The 11,108-nt window shown below is 36.3% G+C and overlaps 1 protein-coding gene across 1 annotated transcript; it reads right to left on the bottom strand.

The window, feature by feature from the left end:
• Nucleotides 1–6,959: 6,959 nt before the first annotated feature.
• LOC132601849 (uncharacterized) lies at nucleotides 6,960–8,782 on the bottom strand. The gene is made up of 2 exons (XM_060314907.1): nucleotides 8,339–8,782; nucleotides 6,960–7,112 (listed from the first exon to the last, which is right to left on the bottom strand). The coding sequence occupies exons 1-2, from the start codon at nucleotides 8,780–8,782 to the stop codon at nucleotides 6,960–6,962; spliced, it is 597 nt and encodes a 198-aa protein (XP_060170890.1).
• Nucleotides 8,783–11,108: the final 2,326 nt, after the last annotated feature.

Here is an 11,108-nt window from a genome sequence, read left to right as displayed (position 1 = left end):
TTAAACCGCCTTGGGGTGGTAGGAGGGTTTGTTTTAGATCCGTACCTCATGTATTAAAATTCAAAAGGTAAATACACAGAAGAGAGGACATAAAAACTAACCTCCCTCGAAGATATTTTTTTTAAAAAATGATAATTGTATTTTCAGCAACACTATTATAATCATCATCAGATCACTCTTATAATAGTGATAGTACTACGAATTTAGATACATTAACCTTCCAAACATGCCACTTCAATCACTTGTGCTAGGGAGAGGTCAATGATGTAACAACTCTCTTTTGAAATGTGTGACTTCTTCACTGGCAACAAGATCTTTTTCAATGAAGCCAAATTACTGAGTCATATCAAAGGCGCCATCAGAATGGACAGAATGCAAATTCCATTATTATAGCACTAGATCTAGGCTAATAATAACTTAGTACTATTGTTATTCTTCATCTGAGGTTTTGGTATATGTCTCCCTTCTTTGTATTTTATAATATGAAGATAATATATGCTAGGGTCTCAACCAAATTTCCCACCACCACAGGAGGTGAAAGTCTGGGGGATGGTCTTGGAAAAAAAAAATGAATACATTAACCTTCTCTTCAGTATTATTGCACATTTGGGTTCCTTTTGTCCCTAGGTACTATTACTATTAAAAAATATCTATTTTCCCACTAACAAAATGTTCAATCGTTATTCCTACTTAAAATCGATGAGAAAAACTCAAATAATAGTGTTTTCACATGAAAAAATTAAAAAGTTCCGCAGCGTTTCAATGGGAGTCTGTTTCCCACCATGCATTTTACCAGTGAGCTGGTTCGATGGGAATAAGGTGGGAAAATCATGTTTTATAACATAAATTTTTCATTAAATCTCGATGGAAAAAACCTTTGTTTCTAGTAGTGTATCAAAAGAAATATTTAAATTACTGCTTCATCCGTCTCAAATTATTTATCATGATTTCTAAAAATAGTTTCTCAAATTATTTGTCATTTTAAAAGTTCTAGACAAACTTAAGTATTTTTTTTTCATTTTATCCTTACTAGTAATTATTTTTAAAGATTATAAACACCTCATAATTTAAGACCGAGAGAATAGTATAAAGCAATAAAATATCCACCCTAGATGATTCATCAAAATTGGAGCATTCAACCTGTCCACTTCCACTATTCCTTGAACTAGGGAAGAAAACAAAGACATAATTGATTCACTTTATTTCAGTGACATATCGAATATTGAATAGGATCAAAGAGTTGTCATGTTCTTCACATAATTTTAGTTAAACAAGAAGACATGGAATATTGCTTGATTTTTTTTTTTCACCTTTGCAATAATTCTGTGAACAAAACAAATACTACTTTCAATATCTTATTGATCTTTGATTTGGTTCTGATTGGACAAACAAGAGAATATGCAGGTTGGATTATGCAGTGCAACGAAACAATAAATGATGAATTAGAATAATAGGGGTATTTTGTCTTTTTTCTTTTGTTAGTAACTCCATGAGTTATCATAGTAATATAGTATAAGCGAGAAGTTTTATCACGTGTGACATATGACACGTCATACTTGTGAGAAGGACTAATAAAGTTAAATTGTGGGCCCCCTAAATGACCAAAATTTCACTCACTAGCCGAAACGTTTTATGGTGGGTGGTGTGAGGGCATTCTTTATTTTGACAAGTGTTTTTGTAGCCCCACCTTGTCAGCAGTCTCTCTCCCCTTCATTTCTTCAAATTCCCCTACGTTCTACTTTTGCAATTCTCCATTTGGTTCTTTTCTTTCTTTTTACCGGCACTTCACACTTAGAAAAGAAAAAAGAAATGGATTGATGCCATTATGATTTGTTTCCCCACTCTCCTTTTTTAATAGTTCATTATGCTTTTACAAATTCACGGTTTGATTGGCTTTTTATTTTCGATTAATCTTTATTCTTTATTCAGGATATGGATACGGTAAGGTATGATCACGGGCGGACCCATCCTATTAGGAGGGGGTCACGTGCTCCTCCCAACCTCGGGAATACTCTGTATATATATGGTGTATATACCTTAAAGAACGTATATGTATTTAAAAGGATTCTTGAGAGATATGTATTGCTTTGGTGCATTTGGTTGTTGTGCCCTTTAGGTGCTGCAAGCGAGACTCAAACTGAGGTGTTATATAAGGACCTAAAGGACACAACAACCAAATGCACCAAAGCAATGCATATCTCTCAAGAGTCCTTTTAAATACATATATGTTCTTTAAGGTATATACATCATATATGTACAGGGTATTCCCGAGGTTGAGAGGAGCACGTGACCCCCTCTTAATAGGATGGGTCCACCCGTGATCATACCGTACCGTATCAGTATCCTGAATAAAGAATAAAGATTAATCGAAAATGAAGAGCCAATCAAGCCGTGAATTTGTAAAAGCATCAATCCATTTCTTTTTTCTTTTCTGTAAGTGTGAAGTGCTGGTAAAAAGAAAGAAAAGAACCAAATGGAGAATTGCAAAAGTGGAACGTAGGGGAATTTGAAGAAATGAAGGGGAGAGAGACTGCTGACAAGGTGGGGCTACAAAAACACTTGTCAAAACAAAGAATGCCCTCACACCACCCACCATAAAACTTTTCGGCTAGTGAGTGAAATTTTGGCCATTTAGGGGGCCCATAATTTAACTTTATTAGTCCTTCACACACGTATGACTTAATAAAAAATAATGTAAAATACTTTTAAAAGTAAAAACACCTTAAGAAATTTATTGGAATTCTTTTCTTCCTTTTTGTTTTGATATATATTATTCAAAGTTGCTATATTCTGTGTCCGAGAAATTTAAAGTTCTAAGTGTCATCAAAGTAGATTCTAAATTTAATGGTGTGCAAAAATCGATTTAATCGATAGACTAAACCTAAAAAAAAGCTAAATAATAAAACAGAAGAATATCTTAAAAAAAAAAATTGATATGCGTATAATAGAATTGATTTTAAAATTGATGGAAAAAAAAGAAAATAAGAAAAAATAGGAAAGAGGAGACAGAAATGACAAAACACGTGAAAGAAGAAAAAAAGAAAAGAAAGTGCATAAAGTGGTGGGGCTCATAATATAATTGTAATAAAATACTTCCTCACACATCATATCATATTTATATCTCATCCATTGTAAATTTTTTCGGGTAAAGAGAGAAGGAGAAGTAATAATAGAGTGGGACTCACAATTTATACTTATCAATTGAAAAGCCCTTACACAACTATGACATGACATGTCTCACCAGCCATTCCCTAGTTCTAGTGCTATAATAATGGAATTTGCATTCTGTCCATTCTGATGGCGCCTTTGATATGACTTGGTAATTTGGCTTCATTGAAAAAGATCTTGTTGCTAGTGAAGAAGTCACATATTTCAAAAGAGAGCTGTTACATCGTTCACCTCTCTGTAGCACAAGTGATTGAAGTGGCAAATTTGGAAGGTTAATGTATCTAAATTCGTAGTACTATCAGTATTATAAGAGTGATCTACTGATGATTATAATAGTGTCGCTGAAAATACAATTATCATTTAAGAAAATGAAGAAAACAAAATCTTCGAGGGCTGGATATCTCGCTTTCTTTAAAGAGACTTAAGCTCACTACCACAAATCATACAATAACCTGAGCTCAAACTAACTTTAGACAAGTTGTTGAGTCCAAAGCTCCAAAAAAACACCTTCCTTCAACAAATAAACTCACTTTTTCAAGCACTCTACAATACTTTTACATACCATCACAAGGTAAGAATGACTACTTTATAGGTGAAGAATTTCTTCCTTGAAATGAATTGGAAGAAATGATCTATATCATGGGAGGTCTTGGAGTAATGGTCTTGTGGAGTTATGGTCATTTTCTAGCTTTTATGATGAAGTGGGAGGCTTGAATTCCTTAAGGACAGAGACTAGTCTATCAAAGCCGGATTGTTCTTCCCCAAGTATTAATTTCTAACAATCTTAAGGAATTTAAATTACTGCAATGGAGGCTACTCGAAGTGATATTGTTTTCAACAAGATGTTCGAAGTGTTCAAACTGGACCGCTTTGATGGCTCGAATTTCACCCGCTGGAGAGACAAGTTGTTGTTTTTTTCTTACGGAGTTAGGAATTGCTTATCTGCTAAGTTTTGATCTTTCGGCAATTCCAGAACCTACTGCACAGTATACTGATGAAATCAAGGCAACACGCAAAAAATGCGAAGATGATGAGGTGCGCTGTAGGGGGTTTATTTTAAACTCATTATCTGATCTTTTGTATGATTTATTTCGTCCTCTTAAATCACCACAAGAAATTTGGAAAGCCTTGGAGCATAAATACACAACTATGAAACAAGGAACAAATAGATTTCTTGGTCTGAAATTTTTTGAGTTTCAAATGGTAGATGGAAAATCCGTTATATATGGAACAGGTTGATGAGTTGCTTGTCTTGATTTCTAGACTCAAAGATTTTAAAGTCGAAGTTTCTAAATCTCTTCAAGTGGCTGTTATACTTGCAAAACTACCCGCGACTTGGAATGATTATAAGAAAAAATTATTACATTCTTCCAAAGATGTTAATGTGGACTAGTTGACAAAGCCTATTCGAATTGAAGAAGAAACATGGAAACGTGAAAACAAATATGCTGCAGAAACTGGTCCAAAAGTGAATTATGTTGAGTCTAGCAAGAGAAATTATTTTGACAAATCTGGAAACAAAGCTGGGAAAAAAGAGAAAATTGGATGCTGCTCAAAACGAAAATTCTTCTAACAATAAGAAAGGACCATGTTATAACTGTGGCAAACCAGGCCATTTTAAGAGAGACTACAGATATTTGAAGAGCCAGAAAAAGGAAGAAAATGCTGGACAGAAGAATGTTAATAATGTTGAACAATAACAAGCAGCTTCTTCGGATATTGTTGTAATGGTTTCTGCTTTTTCTTGTTTGAATCTGAGTATGGTAATTGAGTGCAACATGGACACGACTTTGAAATCTACAGATTGGTGGTATGATTCTGGTGCTACCATTCATGTGTGCAACGATAAGAGTTTCTTCAAACACTACAAAGTTGCAATAAGTGATGAAAAGGTTTTAATGGGGAATCACGACACTGCCAAGGTCCTTCGAAAAGGAACAGTTGAATTGCAATTTACTTCAGGAAAGAGGTTGATTTTAACAAATGTTCATCATGTTCCTGATGTTAGGAAAAATTTAATTTCTGCAAATTTATTATGTAAGAAAGGCCTCAAAGTTGTTATAGAGGCAGAAAAGATTATTTTCTCTAAGAATGGTGTATCTGTAGGACAAGGCTACTCTTGTGAGGGCATGTTCAAATTAAGTATTAATAAAGTTGAAGTTTCTGCTTACATGATTGAGTCATCTTTTAATTTATGGCATGCTAGACTTTCACATGTTAATTTTGGATATATAAAGTTTATGTCAAATAATGGTTTAATACCTTGTGTAAAAGGAGATGATAAAAAATGTGAAATATGCATACAAGCAAAAATGACTAAAAAATCTTTTCATTTGATAGATCGAACTACCTGGTCTTGTGCATTCTAATATATGTTAATTAAATGGTCATTTAACTAGTGGTGGAAATAGATATTTTATTACTTTATAGATGACATATATATATATATATATATATATATATATATATATATATATATGTTTATTTAATGAAAATAAAAGATCAAGCATTGGATATGTTTAAAGATTACAAAGCATGTGGAAAATCAATTGGAAAAGAAGATTAAAATCTTACATAGTGATCGTGGAGGTGAATATCTTTCAAATGAATTTTCTAATTTTTGTGAAGAAAATGGTTTGATTCTGTAACGACCCGCTTGATCGTTATAGTCTTTACAACACTTTTTGACCTTTCCCCGAGCTTGTTAGCTCAATTTTGACCTGAGAGGACCATTGACACGCTTCCCGACGTGTTCGGGGTTGATTTGGGTGACTTTTAGGGAGAATTGGGCTTTAAGCGAAAAAGAGTTGACTTAAAGTTGACTTTTTGGTAAACGGACCTTTTTCGAAAATTCGTCGATTCCGAGATGTCTGGATGGTCATTTAGAACTTGTTTGCATATTTGGTTCGGTTTCCAATGCACTCGGGTGCATTTCGGGACTTGGGTTGGGAAGTTAGAATTGAGGTATCGGTGGTTGACTCGGTCAACGAGACCTCCATTGGGAATTCCAAGGCCATGAGTGAGTTCGTAGCGTGTTTTTATGTATGTCTGAATATCCGATATGTGAGCAGATGGCCTCAGGAGATAGTCAGAAATGTAGGTTGAGTTGTTAAAACTTAGGTTATTCTGGTGTCCAGTGCCCGTTTTGGCCACACCAGCACCGCGGTAGCAGTACCGCTATAGCGGTCACCCTGCCGCTGAAGCAGCCTGTGCATTTTTGGCTTGACCGCTATAGTGGTCATTGGACCGCCGAAGCGGTGCCGCGGGAGCGATCAGATGGTCGCGGAAGCAGGTGTCGGGCAGTTAGTTCGTTTAATGAAGTGCTAAATGCCTTAAGTCCCTCATTTATTTCTATTCTGAAATCTGGTCTATTAGGAGCAATTCTAGGATATTCTTGGAGGAAATCCTTGGTGGTAAGTCCTTTTAATTCCTTTACTATTTCATTGTTCTTAATCACCTTAGAATCCATTTATCTTGATAGTTCATTAAGTGATTGAAGATTTTTTTTGGTCAGAAAACTAACAGCTTCTTATTCCACCTTAGCAACAAAGTACAGCTCAATCAAGACACAAAAACAACTACCAAAAAACCAAATTGATCCAGTAGCTCCCATCAACCTCCTATACTTTAGCTATATCTATACCTTTCCTCTATGTAGAATTTCTTCAATCCACATTTTATCTTTACAGTTGCATTTCCTAATTAAAAATTTAACTATCTTGTATCTGCATTCTGCTCGTATCTTCTTGCATATGATCTGTGGTCGAGGCACTCTCTGATGCCACAAAGCTTCATTTCTTGCCATCCATATCTAGTACACGGGGCCTGCAGACACTATCCATAGAAATGCTTTGCTCATCTTTCCTTTTGCTCGTCTTGCAATTCTTGTCCACCACCCCTGGATACTCTGGTTCACTACCGTAAGCTTCAGCCATTGCAATATACTTGCCATACATGTCTTTGAAAATTCACACTGAAAGAAGAGGTGTTCAACAGTTTCATGGTGATTTCCACATAACATACATATATCATCTGCACTTATCTCTATATGTTGTAATCTAGCCTTGGTCTGCAGTCTTTTGTGCATTGTTAACCAACAAATGAATTGGTGCTTTGGTATACTAGCCTTGTCCCATACCCCCCTCCAATCTGGCCATATTGTGCCAGTTTCTCTCCTTCACATATAACCACTTTTAATTGTATATCTCCCATTAGCCTTGAGCTAACCATTTTGAACATATCCAGCCTCAATTTTTTCCTTGAGTGTACATATATTTTTCCAATACCAGCATGAGTCATTTGGAGCTTTATATTGCCACCACTCTGTCCCTTTTAAATTAACATGGTCCACCTATTTCACCCAAAAAGTGTCTTCTTTATTTGCCACATTCCACACATAGTTTGCCACAACTGTATCATTCCATGTTAAGCAGTGAATGATCCCCAACCCACCTTCTTTTTTAGTGCACACCATGTCCCATGCTATCAGAGGTGTTTTTTCAATATGTACCTTAGCCATCCATATAAAATTCCTACAGAGAGCTACAATCTACTTCATTATCTTTCTCAGTAATATAAACATCGAGGACCAGTAAGAATGAATATGAAGTAGGAAATAATTAAGAAATTGGACTCTCCCTGCATAGGACAAATTTTGATCCCCATGTTCTGACTCTACAAGTCATTTTGTCTATCAACATTTCACAATCTACAACTGACAGTTTTTTGGATGAAATAGGAACTCCAACAACAACAACAACAATAACATACCCAGTTGAATCCCACAGTGTAGGGTCTAGAGAGGGTTAAATGTATGCAGACCTTACCCCCACCTTGGTAGGGAGGCTGTTTCCGAAAGATCCTCGGCTCAAAAGAAAACAAGAAAACAAGGGGAGAAAAGTCAGATACCGACAGCAAATCAAAGCAATGCGAAAATGAGAAAAAAAACAAGGGCAAAGAAGTCATGATAAAATAGCATGGAGAGACAAGACCCAACACATAAAAGTAGGAAACATAGGGCAATAAAAAGTAGAGCAAAGCTACGCCTACTAGTGCGACAGAAAAGCGAGACTACCTACTAGCCTTCTACCCTAATTTGAGCCCTCCACAACCTCCTATCTAAGGTCATGTCCTCGGTAATCTGAAACAACGCCAAGTCCTTCCTAATCACCTCTCCCCATGAAATAGGAACTCCTAAGTATTTAAATAGTAGAATTCCTTTGGCATACCTAGTTACTTCACACAACTCATCTAAATCTTTGTTATCCATCTTTGCAGAGAATATATTAGACTTTGTGGCATTAGTTGTCAATCCAGAAGTCATTGAGAAGGTTTTTAACCCTCTTAACATCAGGACCACTGAATTGCGCTCCTCTTTACCGAATATGAGCATGTCGTCCACAAAACACAGATCATTCAGCCTCATACTCTTAAATTTAGTGTGAAATTCAAATCCTTGTTGTTTTGCCACCCATTGCATTATTCTAGCGAAATACTCCATGCAAATTACAAAGAGTAAGGGGGATATAGGATCCCCTTGTCTCAGTCCCCTTATACATCCATATACTCCACCATTCAACGCAATAGAATACTGTGTTGAAGATATACATTCCATAGTCCTTTTGATGAACTTGGAGGGAAAATTGAGCCCATGAAGCATTTCCTCCACGAATTCCCATTCAACCCAATCATAGGCTTTTCTTAAGTCAATTTTAATTAGGCAACTCTTTGTTGTGTTCTTCCTATTGTATAATCTTACTAAGTCTTGCAAATCAGAATGTTTTGAACAATTGATCTCCCAGCAACAAAGACACTTTGATTCTCTGATATGATCTCAGGTAGCACCATCTTCAGCCTTATACACAACATTTTGGAAATAATTTTGTGTAGTGTATTGCAACATGATATAGGTCTGTAATCTCCCACATTTTCAGCATGGGAACACTTTGGGATCAAAGTAATAATTGTTGAGTTCACTCCCTTTAGCATCTTACTAGTCTTGAAGAATTCAAGGACCCCAGCTACTACGTCATGTCTTACAATCTCCTAAGAGTCTTTGAAAAATTGGCTACCATAGCCATCAGGCCTCGGTGCCTTATCCCTCTATTGACCAAAGTGCTTTCTTGACATCCTTTTTAGTGAAATTTTGAACAAGCAGCTCCATTTGTTCTTCAGAAACAATTTTCCTTTATCTTATGAGGTCACTATCAACATGTACTCTATCAACTGAATTTGTCCCTAATAAATCAGTGTAGAAGTCAATGAAGGCTTTGGTTATACCTTCCATATCATTCCTTTCTTGGCCCTCAGAATCCCTGATTGAGAATATCCTGTTAGCATTCCTCCTGGCTCTCAAAGAACTATGGAAGAATCTTATATTAAGATTTCCCTCCTTGAGCCACTTTATCTTGCATTTTCGTTGCATGAATTTGTCCCTTGCCATTTTCCATTTTTATACTGTTGTGCTAATTCTGTTTCCTCCTCTATTATACCAATATTTGTGGGGTCTAGTTGGAGATTTCTTTGACATTGGAATAACAGCTTTTGTGCTTGTTCCGCTTTGGCCTCCACTTCACTAAACTTTTCTCTATTCATCTTTGTAAGAACACCTTTTAATCTATTCAACTTCCCTATAACTTGAAACATTCTCCTTCCCTGTATCCTAGTCTTCCAGCTTGCTTGGACCATCTCCTTAAACTCAGGAATAATGCTCCACATGTTAAAATACTTGAACTGTCTCTTGATCTGTTGATTTCCCATCTCCCACCGTATTATCGTAGGACAGTGGTCAAATAAACCTTCATTCATGTAGTGGACTTCAGAAGCAGGCAAGTCTACTTGCCATTCACAATTCACAAGCACCCTATCAATCTTACTCAACACTCTATTTGTACCTTTCTATTTATTGATCCAGGTGTAATAGGATCCTGATGATTTCAGATCATGTAAATAGCATGTCGCAATACATTGTCTCATATCCCTTGTTTCTACTGCTGTCACTTGACTTCCTACTCTTTCCTCTACATTCATTACACAGTTAAAGTCTCCCATGATTGCCCATGGTCCACTTTGTTGATTGTGAATATTGATTATATCCTCCCACAGACTCCTTCTAAGTCCTTGGTCATTGAACCCATAAACAATTGTGATACTCATTTTATTTCCTATCCCTCGGATGCTTAACTTCACTATGTGTCATTTGTGCTGTTACTACTTTCACATCTACTTGAAAAAACATAAGCTTCCAAAGCATCCAAATTATGCCCCCAAGATGAACATTGAGATTTGTTGTAAAGGACCACCCATTGCATAGGTTAAGAGTAACTTTTTGTGCTTTAGCTTTCTTAACCTTTGTTTCCGGGAGTCCAAATAGGCTAACATTTGCATTATGCATAAACAAATGCATCTCTATTTTCTTGTCAGCTCTATTTAAACCCCTGGTGTTCCAAAATCCCAACCTATCCATGAGGAATGGGGTTAACCCCATCCCTTTCATGCCTAGGGCCAGTACCTCTTCCTCCTCCATTGGGACTTGGAGGACTTGAATTAAGTTGTACATCTGGAGCAATAATTGTCAAACTTGCAAAGGCATTGCTAGTTGAAGTCTGGGTGCTTGTTGTGGCAACATTCTTTTGCGGACTTGTTAGTTTAGCCTTTCCTTGCGTCCATATTCCATTTCTGATGCTCTACACCGCACTCTGTCCACCCGTATCCTTGTTCGGCTGAGTTCTCTTTTCGCCATTTTCCTTTGCAACGTTTTCCCTCTGTTGCTTCCTGCATTCACTTACATTATGGTCAAAATTTTTACACTTGGCACATAAAACAGGTTTCCACTCATATACAATCTTTTGCTCCACAATCTTACCATTTTCATTTCCAAACAACACCTCACTAGGATATTCTTGGTTTATTGGTACTTCAACTAGTAGCCTTGCAAATAT

Source organism: Lycium barbarum, chromosome 7 (assembly GCF_019175385.1).
Source record: "Lycium barbarum isolate Lr01 chromosome 7, ASM1917538v2, whole genome shotgun sequence".
Taxonomy (NCBI): domain Eukaryota; kingdom Viridiplantae; phylum Streptophyta; class Magnoliopsida; order Solanales; family Solanaceae; genus Lycium; species Lycium barbarum.
The sequence above is the reverse complement of the archived record's forward strand: the minus strand, read 5'-3'. Positions and strand labels throughout refer to the sequence as shown.